This window comes from Thermobia domestica, chromosome 14 (genome assembly GCF_964235325.1).
Source record: "Thermobia domestica chromosome 14, izTheDome1.hap1.1, whole genome shotgun sequence".
Lineage (NCBI taxonomy): Eukaryota > Metazoa > Arthropoda > Insecta > Zygentoma > Lepismatidae > Thermobia > Thermobia domestica.
This window is the reverse complement of record NC_137467.1, coordinates 130,227,175-130,250,032: the sequence shown is the minus strand read 5'-3', so window position 1 is coordinate 130,250,032 and position 22,858 is coordinate 130,227,175. Positions and strand designations below refer to the sequence as shown.

At 34.3% G+C, this 22,858-nt stretch overlaps 1 protein-coding gene across 9 annotated transcripts in view; it reads right to left on the bottom strand.

Moving 5' to 3' along the window:
- Positions 1-22,523, bottom strand: part of LOC145670317 (uncharacterized) — a 46,937-nt gene extending 24,414 nt beyond the window's left edge. Inside the window, exons 1-5 of one of the 9 annotated variants that reach the window (XR_014128259.1) lie at positions 22,220-22,489; positions 17,925-18,003; positions 16,404-16,880; positions 13,894-14,155; positions 843-5,561 (exon numbers count right to left, since the gene is read on the bottom strand). Coding sequence is in view for 3 of the 9 variants with exons in the window: in XM_081738815.1 (XP_081594941.1) it covers positions 4,607-5,561; positions 16,404-16,792 (1,344 nt within the window). In the remaining 6 variants the exon portion in view is untranslated. Of the gene's footprint in view, positions 1-842; positions 5,562-5,591; positions 8,666-12,798; positions 13,615-13,893; positions 14,156-16,403; positions 16,881-17,924; positions 18,004-22,219 lie in introns of those variants that run through there. The other 8 variants (XR_014128260.1, XM_081738810.1, XM_081738812.1 and 5 more) reach the window with 8 other exon arrangements.
- Positions 22,524-22,858: the final 335 nt, after the last annotated feature.

The following is a 22,858-nucleotide window of genomic DNA, read 5'->3' as shown; positions in this document are numbered from 1 at the left end:
AACATAACAATATCGAAATCAACCGATATTAGAGTCGAAACGTGTTTTCAGTGCCGCATTTCCCATTAGTCCAACTAGCCCCGTGCCTAGGGGGCAACATATTTGAAGAGCGCAAAGTTAAAAATTTTAATTTATATATTGCTTTATTTTGACCTGTATAATAACGCTGTATGTTCCGTGGACACTATTTTTAGAACACCCGATATATATATATATATATATATATATATATATATATATATATATATATATATATATATATATATATATATATACTACTGAACTGGAATATGGTTCTTGATACAAACGGTAACCACAAGCAAAGGATTTATTTTAAACTCACGAATTCCAGTGTGCCGAATACATTCGAAATGCCTTGTTTCCATCACAGACTCTCTTCAATCTGCAGGCCACCTCTACTGAATATTTCGTTAACTGCGTTCCACGTAGACCGTCCGTATGGCATTCTACTTCTCTCTACCAACTTTTCAGAGGCCGATGACGGTGCGTAATGGACTGTGAGACAGACGCTGGTTAAGGAGTCCGAAAACATGAAAGGCTCTTGAGCTGGCATCTGGACTGTTGAGGAATTGCCGAAATTCCAGTTTCTTGCTACGTACAGCAATAAAATTTCAGGGGTATTTTCACAATGTGGCTGGATGCCTTGTCTCGGTGCAATTCTATTGGCTTAAAATATTTAAATCTCATGTAGCACATGTGATGTTTTACCTTCCATTTACGAACGTTTTTTTTTATCTGATATAGCATAATCTAAAATAGAAAAGAAAAAAGACAGCAAGCCATATGTAACCGAACGGGTAGTTAACTACAACTACTTTCAGTTCATGTTAGTGTATTTAATTTTCAATGAAAGCATATAATTTCAGTGTTGGCGTAACATTGCAAAAATAAGAATATTTACTTCAAGTCAGAAGTAACACATTCAAACAATAACAGATAGCTAGAAAAAACGAAATGACTTCGTTTGTAGCTATATGGTATTCATATGGTTCTGATCACACGTAAAGTTGTAGGTGCACGTGTCATATAGCTTTGATGCTATAAGGAAGTAGAAACTCGAATTCAACATACCAGAAGAAAGAGTGAAATTATTAACCAACTAAATTAGTAGGCTGGAGACTAAAAGTTCAGGGAGATATTACTTAACAGTTTTCAAGTATTACTATACCTTGATTAGGTAAATATGTCTTCTTGAAAGCAACTGAAGTGTTTCTATTTTTCGTGATTGAGTACAATATCTCATGGCGAATTCCGTTGTAGAAACAAGTGAAAGACTTCATATAAATGTTTTGCTTTCAAACCTTTCTGGGTCGTTCGTGTAGCAGCTTTCTCAGGCAGGGTATACTGAGTGAGGTTTTTCCACGCCTTTGCTCATTCACAACAGCTGAATGCTCAAATGGTACTTACATTCTACAAACCACATATATATCACATACTGGAAAGACAATGTCACCTAGAAATTTATATACATGTTATCAAGACGCGAACTGTGAATTTTGTTTTCAAGAATCATCTTAACCTGGATATAATCTCTAACTATACTAGTGATTAAATTTTTAATACTTAAACGTGGCTCAGTTTCATTTCCAAGAGCTTCTTCCGTTTCCAGCCATTATTTTGTCAATATCTTGCCAAATATTGACAGCAGAATTTTCTGATGTGTTGTCTTTAACTTTTCATACATACCCGTGTAAGCGCAGTCAACTTTTAATTTTTGTGCACCAACTAGAGCTTCCCCGCGCTATGCCAGTTTTAAATGAGTTAATACCTAAACAACTTACTAGCTGTTAAGCAACCTCCAAGGAAATATATTTTCATCTGTAAGTTGTTTGAACGAGTTCATTGATGTTGAATGAAATATTTGTCCAACACGTGTAAATTGTATGTATAAGGTATACATGTGAATACAGGAACAAATGCTTTCTGAAATTTACTTTGAATAAATCCGCTTTCTTACATTAGGTTTAAAATGTGTCTCGTGTAATATGATTTTCAACTGTATTTCTTCCCACCACTAAACCGGATGAGGGTTTAGGTTTGTATGTGTTAACATGTGGTTTCTTAACTGTGGCTTATAATCATATTACTTCCCAGTATCATCACTCGTTTGTGTTAACTTGGATGTTGAAAAGCCGATTTTTGAATAAGACCCTTTTCACGTTTCCCACGCGTCACAGCCCTCACCTGTATACAGAGTTGGCAAAAACCATGGTTTTTATTTAAAAAAAAGTTTTTTTGTTTAAACCAAGATTTTTTGGTTTAAATAATTTACTGTATGTATTTATATTAGATATGGACTGAAATTAGTTTGTTTCGCCTTGGTGTTATTATGCAATAACAAGGTTATGATGGAAGGGGTGACATAAGCTTAAAGCGGAATCCAAACCGCTTCTCGGCTTCATCCAAGAAAAATTGTCCATTTCGACACGAAACCTGGGCTAATTGGTCACAAACGCGATTGCCGACTCACTCACGAAGGACTCCTGATAAAAATACGTTGTACTTATCTTTACATAGGCCTAGTTGTTACTATAATTGTCAAGAGTCATTTTAGGACAAAAAGATAAACAGTTACATAAGTAAAAACATTACATAATTATATATAAATCGGGAAACTCCCACCTTAGCCATTGGGAAAATCCTGTTATTACTTTAAATGTATTTGTATATAAAATTTTAAGGCCAACATATCATAATCACTACGCTAAAACTAAGGTATTAAATTACAAATTTGGTATGTAGATATCATTCAATAAAATTAAAACGAAGTCAAATCAAAACTGATGTTGGAAGCTGCGTAGGCAGTTGATAAATTTTGCCAATTTCTATCAATATATTTAAGCAACCTTGGCTTCTTTATAAAACAGCATTCATGCAAGTAGAAATATATAATTTGGTTTCGTTTTGTATGTTTAGGCTTAACATCCTTATGAAATACCAAGGTTATCACGGAGACTTTCGCTTAAAGGAACACCTCGAATCGCTACTTCGTTTAACTTGAAAGATGGGTTGTGGTCGACCGAGAATTGAACACGGGACCCCTTGATTAAAAGGTGAAAAGTACATAAACGTAATGCAGATGGTTTCATATCTGGAGACGTCACCATCAACTTCACACGATTTAAAACATTTTTCGTTCTTTTTTTGTTTGGTTTAAACCAGTTGCCTTTTAAAAAAAAACAGCTGGTTTAAACCAGCCAACCCTGCCTCTATGTACTGTATTCCTACTTGTAAGAGTTTAGTGACTCCTTCCTACACCTTTGATATAAGCTATGTGCATTATTTGTATCTGTTAACCTGTGTATTGTCAGTTTCTTCGACTAGTTTTTTTTATCAACTTCTAGCCCTTAAGAGATTAACACCTATATGAATATCGCTTAATACCAAGTTTTTTTTTAATTAAAGCATTCTCATATTTTTTACATATTTTAATGCCTACTTCAAGTATGAATATGAAATCACTCTATTTTCACATTTTGCAGGAATGTTGTTATTTTATGTTTTAGGAAACTTGAACTTCTACTAAATCTCATTTCATACACTTGGAGGTATGTGGTCCTTCACTTCTATATATACATATATGTTGCCAAATTTAAAATTTTGAGTAAATCCCTATTCATTGTATTGGAATCAGTGAGAGTTTTATTTGTACGTATTAAAAATTATATTTCTAAATGTGATATTTTAATAAATATTTTCTCAAACTCCTGGCTTGTATGATATTTCTCACTTGTAGAATTAACAAGTGTGTTGCCTCAGCTAAACTTTGATTAGAACCACATATCAGTATCGGCACGTATGAGCTTCTTCATCAGCATATATTATTGTCTTGCCAGAAATGATTTTTCAATAACTTACTCCCTATACTGTTTGTATATGTGCGGATTTTCAGCCACATATTTTAACATGCGTTTTACAAAGTTGAATGTTTTTACAAGTTTGGCACCAGCAAGACATTTAGCACGTATGTACTAACACGTGTCTTCTCAAACCTGATTTTAGAATCAATTCCTTTCGCACGTGACGTGTGTATTACCAAGTGTCTTGCAAAATATGTCTTATTAGTAAACCTTTCGTACACTGTTGGCACGTGATATTCTGCAACTGCATATGTTAATGTGTGTTGCAAAATTTAAACTATGACTAAATGCTTTCTCACCAGTGTGTGTAAGCATGTGTGTTGGCAAGGAGGGTTTTTGAATAAATCTCTTTCCATAGTAGCCGCAAGTGTGAGTTCCTCGCACGTATGTAATAATGTGTGTTGCCAGAGCTGACATGTAACTAAGTCGCTTTAAATAGTATTGGCACATGTAAAGTTCTTTACCTGTATGTATTAACATGTATGTTGTCAAAGCTGATTTTTCAGTACATCCCCCTCCACACTGTTGGCACGTAAATGTTCTTTCACCTATATATATTAATGTGTGTGTCACCAAATTTGTACTTAGAGTAGATACCTTTCCTTTACCCGTATGTATGAACATGCGTATTGGGAATGTGATCTTTGAATTAACATCTTTCCACACTCTTGACGGGTGTCAGATATTTCAACCTCATGTGTTAATATCTGTCCCGAAAGGCGACCTTAAACAAAATTCTTTTGGACCGTACTGGCAAGTGTAAGATTCTTACGTGTATGTATTAAAACGTGTGTTGCCAAAGAGGATTTTTGAATAAATCCCATTCCACAGTGTTCACACGTGTGAGATTTCTCACCTGTATGTATGAGCTTGTGTTTTGCTAAATTTGAACTGAGACTAAATCTCTTTCCACAGTATTGGCACGTGTGAGGTTTCTCACCCGTGTGTAGTAACATGTGTGTTGCCAAAGCTGATTTATAATTAAATCGCTTACCACACATTTGGCATACATGAGATTTTTCACCTGTATGTTTTAGCATGTGTATTGTTAAATCTGATCTCTGAGTAAATCCCTTACCGCACTCTTGGCATACATGAGGCCTTTCGCCTGTATGTACTAGCAAGTGTGTTTTCAATCTTGAACTCCTACTAAATCTTTTTCCACAGTATTGGCACATGTGAGACTTCTCACCCGTATGTATTAATATGTGTTTTACCAAATTTGATTTTTGAACAAACCCTTTTCCACAATCTTGGCACGTATAAGGTCTTCCACCTGTATGTGTTAGTATGTGTCTTGCCAAATGTGATTTTAGAGAAAACCTTTTTGCACAATCTTGGCAAGTATAAGGTTTTTCACCTTTATGCGTTAATATGTGTGTTGCTAAATTTGAACCTTGTTTAAATGCCTTTCCACAGTATTGACACCTGTAACCTCTTTCGATGCCATGTATTAACACGTGTTTGGCTAAATCACATTTTCGAATAAATCCCTTTCTACACTCTTCGCATGTGTGAGGTTTTCCGGGTATATGTCTTAGCGTCTGTCTTGTGAAATGTGATTGACTAAACGTTTTGCAAAAATCCTTGCCGGTATAAGATGTCTCATTTGAACGAGGAATAATTTCCACCGGTGAAATAGGCTTATTCGTTTGTATGGAAACAATATATTCATGAAACCTAAAAAAATAATCAAACAAGGATATGGAAATCGAGATAGTATGAACCACAAAAGAAATGCACACTTTTGCATGTAAAATACAGGAGGAATCGACAGGTAGTTGCTTTCAGATATATTTGTGATTAAATGCTATAGGCACTTATATTTTGTGATAAACTAAGGTGTGATCCTATCGACCCTTATATGAAATCCTGTAGAAATATGCAACCGACAACTATTAAATATACACGTTATACTGAGAATAACTAATGTACATGCTATTTCTATTCACCATACAAGAGATTGCACTTCCTTTCACTATTTCAATTTGTATCTATATTTATATACACTATATTGGACTTAAGTACATATCAAGGTAGATATGTTATGGAATGGACATTTCATTATTATATGTGAAAAGGAGCTATAAGATCACTGAATGTATTTATGTGTTTGTCTTGAATATGTTTATGCCTGAAAGTTTAGCAATTAGTAGAACTTAATGGAATTACAATTACCAGAAACGATTATTATAATGACAGGGAGAGAGCAATGCTCAATTTTTAAAAGCGTCTTTCCTAGTAAAATAGTAAATTGGCCCTTGATCCCAATTCAGTCGCTATTAACCCAAAATGTTACCCTTCACATAAACTATCCCAAAACTTTTTGATCCCCTACCCGTTACCAAATCATACATGCTCAGAATTGAATATATTAAAATTCTGGTGAGAGTGGTCGAAATATTTGACGAGTATCCCAGATTGTAGATACTATCTTGGTGTAAATGTTCATTTTTTTCAAAAACATCGATGAGCATTTTATTTATTTTTCGCGTGTTTAAAATTTCAAAAAACGTAAAAAAAAGTCAAGAAAAGAACGCTGATTTTTTGGTACAAATTTGTAATACCCTTAGGTATAATTTACATTTTTTTCAGGGACTGAATGATGGCAACATTGTCAAAAGGAAATAAAACTGAAAACAAACGTGTTTCTCGAACAGTTTTCAAACCATTTTAAGGTCCTCAAGGTAAAATTTCAAACATGTCATTGCTAGAGTTCACGATTCTCCTTTCCCATGTGTCCTTTCGTTTTCTGGAGTTCTTCGGCTGTTTCGATTGTGTCCGTTACGAAAAAAAAAAAGCGCAAAATATATCTCCGTGAAAGTGCTCCACTTCAACCGATTCTTGCACAACAAACTTACACAGACCTCGCGTCGCCTCCTGGTATCTACCAGTGGTTGCTTCACTGGTCGCATGCAGTGGTGCTCTGTGTTACCCGCAACGGGAAACGGGTACTCGCTAGGGTGAATACTCTTTTCCCACAACTGACGTTTCCAATATGTACTAGAGGCAGCAGGGAAACAAGATACGTCTTTTATTTGTATGGTTTACCAGGATTCGAAGTAACTCCATGTATCTTGTTATTGTCGAGAGACCTGTAATTATTCGGATAAGTATCGGATAATATAAGGCGCTTTTTGTTTGAGATATTCTCTGTACCATATTTACTAATTTACTTCTTTCTTTCGTTTTGGTGATATAAACTGAAATTTGTTGCTGTTTCTTTTCTTCATGTACATGTAAGTACACCTTATTCCAGAAAGGTTGAACGCATGGAGTATGATTGCTTTTAGCCGAAACGTTTTTAAGTCTCACTTCGACTATCTTCGGAAACAGTTACCAAAGATGTCAAGTTCAAGCGCCAAGCCAAACTTCGCAATCGGTAAAAATTGTGTAGAGATGTTTTTTTTTCTTTTAAATATATGGCATGTTGAAATATAATTAAATGTAGAAAAAAATGTAATATTGGTTTAAATAATCAATGATGCAATATTTCGAAAATATCTACAGGTGCGAGCGCATGCTGGCTTTGACATTTAAGTTTATTTTACAAAGTTTGGAACGGATCTAGTATATTTTTCCATTTAAAATTTTCAGTTGACCTCTGTTTCCGGGATCACTTACTTATCACGAACATTTCAAACAGTTTGCCTGCGTGGTACATGCACTATAAGACTACTTTCCTAGAAATATTGTGGGGTACTAGTTATCTACCAGTAGTCAGATAAATCATTACTATTTTAATCTATTTTTGGGATACTAGATATCGAGAAATTTGGAAAGAATATATTGATCTTCTTACTTGGTTACTTTAGTCAAATCATTTTTTCAAATGCTCCGTCAAAATATATTTTGTCATACACAGTAAACTTAGCAAGGTAAATTTTGTTATAGTATTCGGTTGCTAGTAATAGAGAGTTTGGTAAGGTGTAATTATATATATTAAGTCGGTTATTTGCAACCAGGTTTCTTTAACGCTGCAAATTTAGTCATTAAGTATAAATGCTAAAATTATTCGCACAGATTCTAAGTTGAATCAAAATAACTGCTATAATATTTGTGATCTTATTTGAAGTCATACATCATATATATATATATATATATATATATATATGGGTCGTTAGCAGGATGGAAAATGAGGCTGCACGCCTTGAATGAATCGGTGCAGGTTCTTCCTCACTCGGTTTTCGAGGAAGAAAACACTGAAGTTATGAGTGAACAATTAGGAGAATTAGACATTTAATTTCTGAAGGCAAATTACAAACTAAATTCTTAAAACGGAGAGATCATTCGGGTAGATATTTTGTCCTGGCATATATATTGTTTTCATTGCCTCTCGCTGAAGTTTGGAAACACTGAAAAGTTTGAAAGCTGTCCGACCATTTTTCCACAAAGTTCTCGAGAATGAGATTTTAAAGTGGGCCCCAGCCCCGGTCGCTCAACTTTAGTCCCATCTCTGGCTTGTATAGGAACTATGTACTTGTACTATTTAATAGTTTTACTATATATATGTCTCAGTTTTTTGTAAGGAATACCTTTCATAATTCACTTCCCTGATTCTTCCAAAAACTTTAAGAAAAAGATAAAAGTTTGAAAATTAGGATCTCTCTCTCAAATCCCAGATGTACAGTATTATTGAGTTTTACACACACCCTACTAACACTCTTTCCATGCTTCTGCACTCCCGCAGTATACTTCAGTTTCAGATTCTTCCGATCTCACTTCCAATTTAAAACAGCACAGCAACTCGTTAATGGACTCGTAAATTTTCAGGTCAAAACGCTCTAGACAGGTAAAAGAAATTTGGAATTAAGGTTTGTCATCAAACATAGGTTACAAAAAGTGCGTAATGTTCTTACGATTTGAACTATATTCTATGATACAATGACGAACGTCGTGAATTATAAATGAATGGATAAATAAATAAATGTGGTAAGTGGAGTTAAATACTAATTTAGGCAGAGACATGACAAGAAATAATAGACTGGAGCAAAGTGAATATTACTCTTGTCACACGTGAGTGTGGCACAATATTTGACCTTCCTTTCATGAAGCCGAAAATTTCTGTTCATTTTTTATCCAAACATTTTTTTGCATTCTTTCTCTCAGGCATTAATTTCATGAAGAAAACTATCAAGTTAGGATACTTCGCCAGTAGAGGATGAATAGTCGAAGTGTTATAAGCGCTGGTCTAGTAATCTTAAGGTCTTCGGTTTAAATTCACTCTACCTTAAAATAATACTTTTAAATGTAATTTGTTCTTAGAAGATGATTTATAAATTCTCTTTCCTGAAAGTTTTTTTTATCTACAAATAAAATGCAGAGATCATGGATGTTTTAACCGAGAGAAAGAGTGAAAATAGATCTTATTGAAATATTATCAGGAGTGCATTCATCCACATTCATATTTCTTTATGTTTTAGTTCATTTTTATTTATTCCGCTTCACGAAATTACAGTTCTCGATTACGTGGAGTATAGCAAGAGATGTCAAAGATTTTTACTATTTATCATATATGAAAGATACGACATGTTTTCTATTAATGCAATAGTTTTCACAAATTAAACTTTACACAAACACATTTTGCTTTTACTTTTTTTTAGATTGTTCTTTGTTTATTCCGATTACATGTTTCAAACAGACTGGAAACCAATAATATAACAGTATAAAATATTATCGTTAAATTTAATGTGTGAATGCAATTTAATAATAAAATTTTCTTTTTTTCAGGAAATGAAAACTATCATGCTTTTGCGGATAAAAGAAATTTTCACAAAAGAAAGACGAGAGTCGAATCACCCCGCACATGATACTTTTCCATAAAGTTTCAGTACATATATTAAAACTGAGAACTTGAAAAAGTGAAGGTAACGTTAGAAAGAATAATGTAAAACATTTGGAGATTATATAAAATACTATAACCTGTGAAATAAAATAAATGTTTGACTAACATTGATTTTTATTTAGTATATGTAAGGTTAGATAAGATCTCTGTGATATGAATCGGTCTGTAGATACTAAACGGTGGCATCTAGCCGAATTTTTACTCGTTGCAGAGGCATGGATATTTTTGTTTTTACCGTTTGCTACACTGACATCTTTCGAACAAATTAGAGCACTTGTAGAACGCCTTACTTAGTTCTCAATCAAACAACCTTTATTGCATTATTGGTTGTACCATTTGAAAAAGTGGGTATTGGATACACTTTTGTTCGCGGTAATACAACCTGCATTATCAGTAATTTCTCTGTACTCTATCACATTTTCCCTACACAAAATGGTGGTCCATGCGTTCATACTAGTGCTGCAAAGGTTGTGTCTGTAAAGTCTCGCAAGCGTAGTGCGGGCGTCATGTTTTCGGCAAGCTGAATAGCAGTTTTTTAAAGAAACCTTCACAATTTTACACAACAATTGCGCAAGTACCAGTCTGATTCGGAGGCCACGAAAACAGCAGAGCCTATCCTTCACAACCTTTTTGTTCCATAAGTATAAGTAACCAATTCAATCAAAACACAAGTGGCCTAATACTTTATTAGACAATAGATAAAACGGAAGTTTAAACAACAGTCATAAGTATTTTTAAAAAGTTTAAATATGCAGCAGTAAGCGAACAAATTAAGGTAAGAAAACACTCTGTCTTGCTAATCAGACAGGAAGCTTTTACCAACTACGTGGTGAATTTTGATCTCCAACTCTTCAATAAGTGATGTCACAAGATACGGTATGAGATTAGTTTTCGTTATTAGAGGCGGAAATTCTTATTGATCACTACAGTAACTGGAGGCATATTTAGAAAAGACGCACCCCATTATTCTAAAATTGATCAAAATTTACGTAAGAGGATACATGGATCAATCCAAAGATGAAACTCTGCCTTGTCTTAAATTAGACAAATATAACAAATACAATATTAGAGCCAAGTATAACCTCGGACAATTCGTCCGTACATAGTATATGAAAATACTTTCTCCGTTTTTTGAGTACATGGAACAATGTTAAAGACTAGAAAAAATAATGGCAGTGTTCCATGAACATGTCTGAAAGTGATTTGCTGGAGAAATTATCATTAGGAAAGAAGAATATATGAGAAATGTACTCCATTAAAAATGTATGAATATTTCTTGTTAGGAATTCAGTGTATAATTAGCACAAAATAAACAGCACAATTGACACATACATCTCTTTTTGTGTGTGTGTGTGTGTGTGTGTGTGTGTGTGTACGCCAGTTAGGCTGAACTAATATGTTATTCTTAAACATATGCAAATAGTCAATTCATCCGCAGCCAACCACGGCAACGAAAATGTTCATTAGTCATGCATGGAAATTATTAGATAATTATAGGTATAGTGACTTGGGATAATAAACTAAACTTACTAATTTATTAGTACAGTTGTTACGACGAAATGAAAGGAAACTGAATGCATAGAAATTTTTATTGGCTACATATACTAGTTATTGTATACAGCTACGAACAGCGTAACTTGGTTCCACTTTTATGAGTAAACAGCAATTGCCGCCCTTAACAAAAATATGTTCGTTGTACCCAAAAACAAGAAACAGAAAATTAAAACTTATGTCATTTTCTCACACAACTTTTTTGTACGAATTTTATTCAACGGAAACCAACAAGTCGTATAGTACTATAAATTAACAGACTCCATCTATTTCTCCGGATAGTATGACGCTTGAATTTTGGATTATTGTCAGAAGAGAATTATGAGAATGTTAGTAAAAATAATATGGAAAACCAGTTGAAGTGAACGAAGTTTTAGAACTGATTGGATGGATTTCTCGGGAAGATATTTACACATAATTACGACTATAATAATGCACAAGAGTACTGTTTGGCACAAAGGGGTGAACTGGTTCTCGAATCATAGCATTTTTCCACATATGTGTAACATAATAATATCAGAAAATAATTGTCCAATAGTCTGATCTACATGAAAGAAATAACAGTACTTCAGCTGCATTTATGTTATCAAATGGTTTACATTTATTTGCAGGTGCGTATATGCATCAGCTGTTCAAACGTGTTTTGCTAACATCATCACTTTTGCTTTTGTCCATACATTAACTTACCAATATTCGCACAGTATTTTTCACTACTTGGAAAAATGAAGAATTCTTTAATGATGCAAATGCTTCTGAAATACTAGTGTCCTTTAATAGTAGTTTAAAATAATGTCCTTTTCCCTTTAGTGTGGAGGATGCTGTGTAATTATTCTCAGTAAAAGCGTGGAATCCAGGTGAAAAATTACAAATCAGACAGCAATATAGATTGATTTACAAGACGTCTATTAGCCTATATTCCAACATACATTCATAATTTAGCATTATTGCTGACAGTATGCAAATTACTGATGAACTATTATGAAGCAATTTTTATGCAGTTTAGCATTGGTTTGGTTCGTATATTTGTGACGTAAATTTTGCTCTAAATAGGGAGATGGTACGTTTCTTACTCGGAGATACTTACAATTATTTTGTCTACTTGTTACTATAGAGATCAGCAACAATTTCTGCATTGAATAACACAAACTCGGTCGTATATCTTATGACATTTTCTTTTCTTTTTTTTTTTCTCGGAATTGGGGATCAAATATTACCATGTGTTTGGCTTAAACTACCTGTCTGACAAAAAGACAAAGCTTACTTTATTTTCGTTTCTCTCTTAAATAATAAATAAGAATTTTTATACTTACGACGTGAGGAGTTCCGAGCTAGCTTTGATGCGGAAAATTTCATCACAATTAAAGTCAAGCTTTTCTATAGTGGCATACAAGAAACTGATCTTATAACAAACGTGTACAATAAGTACATGATGACGAAATTAGAGACCAAAAAAAAAAAAAAAAAAAAGAAATGAAATCTTTGAGTTTTACGTCCCACGGTTATGCCGGTTAGGCTAAAGGAGACGGTGATTATGAGAAATGAATAAAATGGTGGAATGAAAAAAGTGGGAGGAAACGGGAGAACTCCGAGAAAACCCACGCACACGGTGTTTGTCCACCACAAAGTTCACTTGGTGAGGGCTGGGATCGAACCCGGGACCCCAAGCACCAGAGGTGAACGCTCTACCACTGAGCCACCGCGGCCCCAAAAATTAGAGACCAGTATCATCACAAATATTGATGTGAGTTACACTACTATTAGTGCTTATAATAATAATACAGAGAAGTTGACTAAGTCAAAATATCTGGCATAGGGCTATAACGAATTGGATGAAAGAGAAGAGCTAGATCTAATGGAAAAGAATGTGCATAGTGCTATTTAAAATCTTTTTATCTTTAGAACTATCATCAAAGAAACTAAAGACTTGAAAACCCATAACTTTTATGTAATAAGTACATTATTAGAATTGAAATTCACAGAAATACATATTACATACCAATAGTACAAAACAATTTATTGCGTTTCTGCGTACTGTTGAGGCTTGTATGCAAAATTGCACCAAAAGTAAAATTTTTAATTTTAACAATTTCCGCCGTGAATATAATAACTAATTGAACGAATAAAACACATTGTAAATTTAGAAAAAAACCGACAGGATTCTTCGTAGAAACGACAATTGGATTGGGCTCATCTTATGAAGAAATTATCTTCTTCATATTGCCGTACAAGAAAACATGGAAAAAGACAACAGATCGATTATTAGAAAAATAGGAGATTTTGGGAGATAAACGAAGATGAAGATGAAGAAACGTGGAGGAAAGATTTCCAGTTCCAAACCTAAAATAAAAAAGTACTTGATTAGTTAATGCCAAAAGGCATATTACTTAAGAATAATACTAATAACTAACCGTATCCGTTCCAGTCCTGAAATTTAGCATCTACTTTTAACACTATTTTCTCATCACGGATGGAACTTAAAAGGTTAGTTTTAGTGTTAAATTTAGATGTTTTACACGTTCAATTAGTTGTTAATTAATCCACTAAAGAATCATCTATAGAAGCTCTGTACGAAAGAGAAGTTCAGTTAATATACATAAAAATATAAGTAACACTTACTCTTTGGTCTTGTAAGTCAATATATTTCTTTGAAAATACGTAAGTTTATATGCCATGAAAGGCTCTAGATTATTAAGGTGATGTGTGCATCTGAGACGGCATGCGTGAATAAAAATTTGACTCGTGTTACACTCGCCACTTTCTACCAAGACCCATTAAGCACAGTATCTAGTTCAATCCTCTATGAACTACTATGACATCACTCTCCGTAACCAATGTGATTCACTGTTACCTGCTCTGGGCAATGTCCAAGCAACACTTGCTGAAAAGAAGCATATATATCTTAACATTTCTTGCGTGTTTTATTTACCTATACGTAATATGATTTAATTGCGTGTTTCATGATGAAAAGAAACACAAAGAACTATGACATTTTGATGTTAATCAGTGTGAATTCCTATGGTTAATCACTCAAACATCCCTTTCCTACACAGTAACAGCAGAGCACACCATTATGATATAAGTAGGGTCGAATATTGGTTATACAAGCGCAAGAGACAAAACGGTCTGAAGCGAAGTTCTAGTGATGCTACCTAGGTAAAACAAGTCATTTCCTACAAAAGTGAGGCACTCTAGCTGAAAGTCTTAGATATTTTAATTCTTCTTGGTTCTCTTTTTATTTCCCACTTTCTACCAAATCACCTGTTTTTACTTTTTACGCTAGGCATAAATCCCGAGTACCCTTGTAAGTTGATCGCTTTGCCATGAGAAATGTCTGTACATGATCTCCATTTATCTCTCATAATCTTGAACTACACACAACTGATATTCTTCCCGTGTAGAATGGAATGCAAACAAACATTCAGTTATTTAATTATGCATTTGTTTACTTCCAGTTCCTGTAAATAACGGTATAATTGTCTCTCAAGGAAAAGATATGAAACAAATGTTCATTAAAATACAACTCATTTTTCACTTGAAGATGTTAAATTTGAGTCAATTAATTGGTTAGTGCCAATTACCCAAAAAATATAATACTTATTTACTTAATAAACGAATCACAGCGCCTATTATCCTAATAGAGTGTTCGCCTGCTATTTCATTAAACAAGTGTAAAACACCGTTTACAATGTTTCTTATTAAATGACGATGTAACGAATTATCAACAAAAAAGAAGCAAGAAACCCTATAGTCGTAACTTGATGATATTTCGATATAGAGCACATATTTTTGTCTTGAGCTAAGTGAAACAGAATCGAAACAACGTATTTGTTTAGAAAAATCGAAGCAGGAGAACAGTTAAATGAGTGTTTATCAACTTCTTTTTGTTCTTAATGCTATCGGATAATATCGATTTTAGTTTAATGTTAATCCTTTTGTATTCTTTTTTCTTGAATAGACTGCATTGATCACTTATTTCTAACATGGTCACTTTCACTTTTAATGTCCCACGTTTATGCACCCAGACTAAGAGAGAGGAAGAGATCCATTGCAATGGTAGAATGAGAAATGTGAAATCATTGGAGAACCCCTAGGAACCCAAGCAAATGTTCTTCGTGTACTACAAAGTCCATTTTTCGGGATTTGGGATAGAGGCAGGGTACCTGTGCGGAAGATGATCTCTCTATCAGTGAGCCACCATGGCACTGGTAACGTGGTCATGTTGAAAGAACGGAAGCGTTTTTTAAGATGTTATGCCAGCAAATGTCATACAAAAGTAGCAAGACAAGCCCTTCTATCTATAAGCTTTGCCTGCGGTCTAAGGTTATATGATGAGGCCCGGCATCATAAGACATAAGCTTCTGAGAGATTATCCTATACCAGTTAAATTAATTAAGCTATATATTAAAATAAACTATTTACAAAAGCTGAATTCCTGTTTAGTCTAGTAGGAGTTCGTTCCTGAAACGATATACATCAATTTCAAAACAATCCCAATAAGGGACAGCTTCCTAACGTTATGAGCTTAAAAAAAGAGCTTGACAATTTCTTTCTGTGACTCGTATTTGTTCTGCACATAAAATAATGTTACAGTTTCAGAACCCATAAATATGACCTTTTGTATCATGCAAATATTTTGAGTGAGAGGCGAAAGATATACATAAGGCAATGGGATACAGCACCCTATAATCGAGAACATATTACTGAATTTTCTGCCCTCAAAATATATTCTTATTCCACATAGTTTTTCTGAAGACTCCTATTAAGTAGTCTTGAAAGCAGCGTATGTCTTGTTTGAAGTATTGCTGAGTGATCGTTTTACTTAGGACCACCCGTTTATAAGAATCACTGCACTTGATATCTCAGTATACAATCCTAACTCAATGTTTGTTGTGAGGAGAAACTTTTCAGCAATTTATCGTTACGATTACATACTTATTTCAATGCCGAAGAGTTTCACTTCTTACAAAGCTACGGATGAGGTTGCGTTCTTTTATGTGTTCAAATATTTGCGATTCCATTAATCAGTTTGAGATAAACGAAAAAAAAAATATTTAATAAAATATTGCATTGTTGAAAGAAATATTTATACAAAACATAACTGATGAAATAAACGTATTCACACCTACCTGACAGCCTGAGCATTGCTACCTGCTTCACGATTACCATTTCCTTGGACGTCCTTTTCATGATTGTTCTTAACTCCAATACCGGCAGACTCTCCAGTGTTCTGTGTAAAATAAGAGGATTTAGGCTTGATGTTACTATGAGAATGTTTGGCGCTCACAAGTACTTCATGTGTTGATAAACGTTTGACCAAACATATTGCTTTCGAAGTTAGTTTCCAATCTGATATTGTTTCATCCTCATTACTTTCTGAAGCAATATTCTCTCTTTCCGTTGTAGTTTTTCGTTCCTTACATTCTACACGTACTGTAAACGGATCCTTATCATCATTAGTGTTACTAGTACATAGTTTAAAACTATATTCTTCAAATGACTCGTTCTCTGTTTTCATTTCCACTTTAATAGGAAAGTTTTCTGCTTTCGTTTACGTTGGAGATTTCAAACCTTCAGCACTTAATGTTGAAGAGAAACTAACAAATCTGGAAGTAATAGGAAAAGCATTTGTTTCAACAAATTTTACGAGATGGCAGAAGACAACGGTAGGTGTCATTTAGGTGAAATTGAGTTATTGGGTAAAATGGTTTGGAAAAAGTCTAGGGATGAAAAGCGTACTGAAACCAGTATTTATCAGAATATCGATATACCTATGTACTAAAATACTAATCAATGTCCACTTTTTTATTTTCTCTTTTGTTAAAGCAAACGTATTCTACTGTTTCTTCTACTTTACATACAAGTATATTATAGGCCTATATTGTCTATACGTAAGTACATTTGATCGTAATATGATTTTTACTTTTTCTTCTCTTTTCTTTTTAAATAAAGTTACGAATTCTCAACGCAGATCAGTGTTGAGTGAGGGCAGAAAACTCTAAAAACTACAATTTCCTCTTCTACATTACTGGCTTACATTCCTTAAATAAAATATGAAAAGCAATATTATGTAAATTTCCACTTGTAAATTTTAACATTTACAGATAAAATACTTTCACTATGACTAAAAATTCATTTTGGTAAGCCGTGCAGTGTTAATAATTACTTACATTCAAGCTCTCATTCTTCCTCAAAAATATTTCAGATCGTATTTTACCTGCAAATATCTTAGATGGTAGAACCGTCTGCTTAAGTGAACCGGAAGCTTCAATTATTACTCAAATTCAGTTATCCGAGGATAAGAATTTCTGCAAAACTCTACGGGGAAATATCACATTCAGTGCAGTGATTCGTAATCGTATAGAACTATCATGCTCCTGAATCATCGAAACCTTCCGCGCTTTCCAAATATTACACATTTCTACATATCTTGTTTGTTATTAAACATAATGGGTTATGTGGGATAGAAGTAGACCAAAACTAAATAAAAACCTGAATGTTTCAGGAGAAATCAGTCCATGTAAGTATAAGGATATGAATGAGTAATTCTGTAGTGATAGTGCAAAGTAAAACCGACATGTGAAAGTGAAGATATGGCGGGATCAGGCATCTTTTGTGAAATTTCAATTCTGAACTTTCTTCGTACTTACCTGGGAAACGAAAACGAATCATGAAATATCTTCAGAGAATAACAAGGTTGAAACGCAGTGCGGTAAGTGCAGCAAAAGTCTGAAAATAAAAAAGATAAGACATCGTACATATTTCATTGCGCTGAGAATATTATTACATTGAAATGATAAACTAAACATACCGAAGGAAAATTAGGTAATATTTAAAAAAAAAGAAGCATTTGTGTTGAATTGCCGGACCGATTTCAAAATCAATAAAATACCAAAATCGACTGTATTCGATTATATTTGGTTAGTTTATGTTAAGTTGCGTTAGCTTATGTTCCATTAGGCGTGGAGTTTTACTATACGGATCCACACTACATGTAGTAGTAGGAGCAGGAACGGATGAGAAGCCCCGCATGGGTTGGTTGCGTTCTGTTCTCGACATGAAATGGGCAAATTGCAGACTTGCACAAATTTTGTGTACATTTGACAATCTGTCACAGTCTTCACAAACATTTCGACACTGCCTTTCGCGCCAGTAAATCGTAACGGTGCATCTCTCCGCGAAATAGTTCATCCGGTTTTACATACAGTGCCGCTTACATCAAAAACAACGACCAAATACAACATTCTTAACGTTTACTATTCCCCTTTCCTGACTTTCAGTCATTCTTTCTCACAAACTTCAATGAACTCTCCAATTGACCCAACAAATTTCCTAAAATTGGACGGACGATACAGCACATTTCCCAAAAATAGGGTCACGTATTCTAAAACAAAAAAGTGTACATTTTTCACTATAGTCGTTTTGGCGTATACCCATCGTGGCTGACCAGCCTACTCCTTAAAGATGCACCACATCTCTACCGTTCTTGCTCCCTGCTGCGCTCCTTCAATGACTCAGTTACATAGCATTCATGTTTTTCAGTGGCCATCTAACACAAGTCCGTTCGTGTTTTATGCAATAGGTTTCTCTCGAGCATATGGTTCTACCGGAAGCAAAATTTATAGGTACAATATGATGTGAAACAGTTCTCGTAAAAGAGAAGCGTTAGTATTTCAGTCAGTGGATATCATATTGAAATATATTTTGAATGGTAGTGAACATATTCTATGTGTAGCCAGGGCCGCAATTAGGGGGGGGGCAGAGGGGGCACGTGCCCCGGGCGCGTGGTTGGAGGGGGCGCCAGAAAGAAGATAGTATATCAATTGTTTTAAAAATCGCACCCTTTCCCTTGAGGAACTTATTCTAGAGGTTAAAAGAAATCAAAAGTTTACTTGGCCTTTACCATGGGACCTCTTTTAGAGAGAGAGAGAGAGAGAGAGAGTCTCATCTAAATAGGTGTAATGTCATACAATAAAAATATAATATTGCATGCATTTGTTCCCTTGGGCGACCACAGAGAATCTGCCCCCCTTTCCTTTTCCTACCACAAGGAGCTGTTTGTCTGTATAATTCCATTGAGTTGAGTTGATTTTGAGTTTAACGTCCCTTTCAGCAGCAAGGCTATATGAGACGTGGACCTACTGATTAACGTGGAATCCGAACCACATGAGCTCCCGCCAGGGATCGAACCCGGGTCTCCCACGCCAAAGGCGCGTACGCTAACCGCTTAGCCACGAAGAAGCTCTATAATTCCATTGAGAACAGCTCTGAAGTTTAAAACGCTGTTATAGGGGCGGGGGCGAAAAGTTACCGATTTTTGTTGCTTGCTGGTGGTTGAAGAGTTTAGCTCAGACGCGCCCCCTGTAATGTTACGCAATTGCTGTAATGCTTTTAAACTAGAGGGCAGTTTTGTGGCGGAAAAGATAAGTTACACGCCTCGGTGTATTTAATTGTTTCTTGTATGCCTACCAAGGGATTTTGCGAGTGAAGGCTGTATGAAGTTTTATCTATTAGTTTTGCTTGAGAGCTTTTCGAGGCATTTTGAATTGTTATCTATCAGTCCAACTTATGCTTTATTATGCTTTATTGTTAATTTCAATCATTGTTTTACATTAATCGTGTATAATGTATAATATTTACTATACATTAAATAATCTAAATATCTTGATCTATTTATTAATATTTTATGAAGCAATTTCTTTCATATTTAATGAACGTTCTAGTTAATGCACTGTAAAGAGATATGCTTTGCTCGAATCAGTTTTTTCTATCACTTGTGTGCACCTTAGAGGTGCATATATACAGAAAGGGAAAGTATATAGAAAAGTGCACAAAAAGTACAGAAAGTGCTCAAGTTCGAGAGGTACACATAACAATATAGTGTGGAGTTCTTGTGTGCTTCATTGTTGATGGAAAGTTTTCCTCTTTTCTTTTCTTCTTTTCTCCACATCAAAGGATTACACCGAAAAATTTACAGAAATAAAAATAAGCTTTTCATTGTTGCATTGTTGTTCTCAATGATTTTGTATTGTAAATATATTTTTTTAAATATTAATATAGTATATGCTAAACTTGCAGTTAAACAGAATTTCCAAGAATTATGCTATATATTTTAAATTATGCTTTATTTTCTAAAATTATTCTTTATTATTCTTTAAAATTAGTTTCTTCTGGACCCTTAAACAACCACACCCATGTTCAAGGTACCAACCATATGTCTAAATTGCTATTATGTTTTTTATGCTTTTGGGTTGCTCTATTTACAATATACCAGACATTTTCAAGTTTATTTTGTATTGTTTTTATATTTTTAAATGAAAGCTTATGTATAAGATTATTTTTGGGTTTATTATAACTAAATGTTATTTCAATTATAACTTTATGATGTACTAGATATTTTCTAGTTTATTTTGTATTAGTTTCTTATTTTAATATGAAAGCGTATGTTCATAATTATTCTTCGGGTTATTAAAACTAAATGTGTTATTTTAATTAATAACTGTATAATGTGGCAGATATTTTCTAGTTCATTTTGTTTTGATTTCTTCATACAACATTAAAACAAAATGTATGTACAAAATTATTCTTAAAACTTGTGAGCATATAACAAATGTAATATATTTTTGTGGTTACTTAAAAATCGATATAACTGGTTTCATTAAGAATGTTATGTACAGTTGTAATCCATAAGTAAGTGATACTTTTCGACTAAACCTGGGGGGGGGGGGCGCCGAATTGTGTTTGCCCCGGGTGACAGAAACCCTAGTTGCGGGCCTGTGTGTAGCTATTTACTGAAGCAGAAGAATAGAAGAATGCGAAGGTGGAAATAAACGGTCGGAATATCCTGTTCGTGTTAGGAATGGACGTTTGCGATGGATGTAATACAAACATACAGTTTTATTACAAACAAATGTGTGTTAAAGACCGTGTTACTGTAATTTTTATGCGAAAAAGATGAAAATAAACGGAGGGAACGTTCTGTTCATGTCAACATTGGACGTTTGCGATGTAATAAATAAAGAGCGTAATAAAAAGCGTCATACTATAGTTTTTGCAGTCATGCCATGTTGAAACGTAAAGTCGATTGTGCGAAGTGTAGAAAGGAAATAAAAATTCAGAACAGAAGAATTTCTTCTCGCAGCATGTCATTTGCACCAGGCAAAGCAGTTAAGAAATTTTGAAGGTAAAAACTATTAATTATTTAAGCGTCTTTGAATGTAAAAATTATTGCGGACATTGTATTTATTTTCCCACTATAATCGCTTATGCGTCTGCCCCCGTCACTGACGCGCCTGCTACCTACGGACGCAGACCCTCGCTCCTCTTTGGGCCTCCTGCTGCGCTCCAGCTCGGACTCCGCTAGATAGCATTCGTGATTTTTAGTGCCCACCTAGCACAAGTTGGTTCGTGGTTTATGCACTAGCTGCTTATTTAGAAACCAGAAAATGCAATGTGTGAAAATTTGCTAAAATCGTCTGGTTGAGTAATGCCATGCAGTGTACTTTTTATAACATGGTCTACACTGCAGTCAAATGACAAACCTATCGTAACTATCATAACCTAAAATAATCTTACCTAAGCAAAATTAAGCAATACTTGAAAGAAACATTATTATTTTTTGTGCAAAAATTCTGGCCCCCTCAGCGTGACATAACAAAGTGCCGAACTTCCACTACAAAACGTCACATAAGGACTTTAAATTCCCATTTCTCCCGTAAATTTTCCTCTTTTTTATTATAAAAAAAGCAGATGGCAACTCTAAACTTAATCCCCAGGTTTATTCCTAAGAATTCAAATTCTTTTGACAATTGGGTCTAATATTGGTCAGGTTGGGTTAGATTAGAATTAGGTTAGGTTACATTACGTTCTATTTATTTTCATAATTTGTATTTGGCCTCTGCAATAAGAATTAATCCCGTAACAAATCTTTCCGTGGAACACAAACCTGATTTATAAATATAAAAAATTTACACTTCATTTCTTCTTCTCCAAAACCACAGATGGCTAAAGAAATAACATCTCAGACATACGTTCTATAGGCAAACGTTTTTTACTGTATACCTCATAAAGAGGATTTTTCAAATTACAACTTCTTCTTCTACTTCCTCTTCTTCTGGGGACGATTCCTGCCTTAGCTTAGATCGCTCTCCGATCAATTATAGGCGGAGTTTTCAAAACAAAAAGATGATAAAATTAGACAAATCTTTAGAGATGCGAAATAACATAGATCGTTGTAAATAAAGATAATAGGCATTAAGAAACAGGTGTAGATAAGGTGAAAATTAACGAATCTACATTAAATGGACCAGAACTGTGAAATTTATGAAGAATGGCGAGTAATTGCTGGCGATATTGCTGGTAGAGAGGACAAGAGAAAATAAGATGATTGATGGTGCCAGTATCGAGATCACAGTTACAAAATAGAATAGTGCGTTTTCGAAGAAGATATAAACGTTGGGGAGTATACAGAATGTGAAGTTTGTTACCGAGAAGAAAATGAAGGAAGCAGAGAGAGAGAGAGTATGATGAATGAAACAAGATGGGGAACGGAAAGAACAAGGATGGTACCAGAACGAAAGTGCCT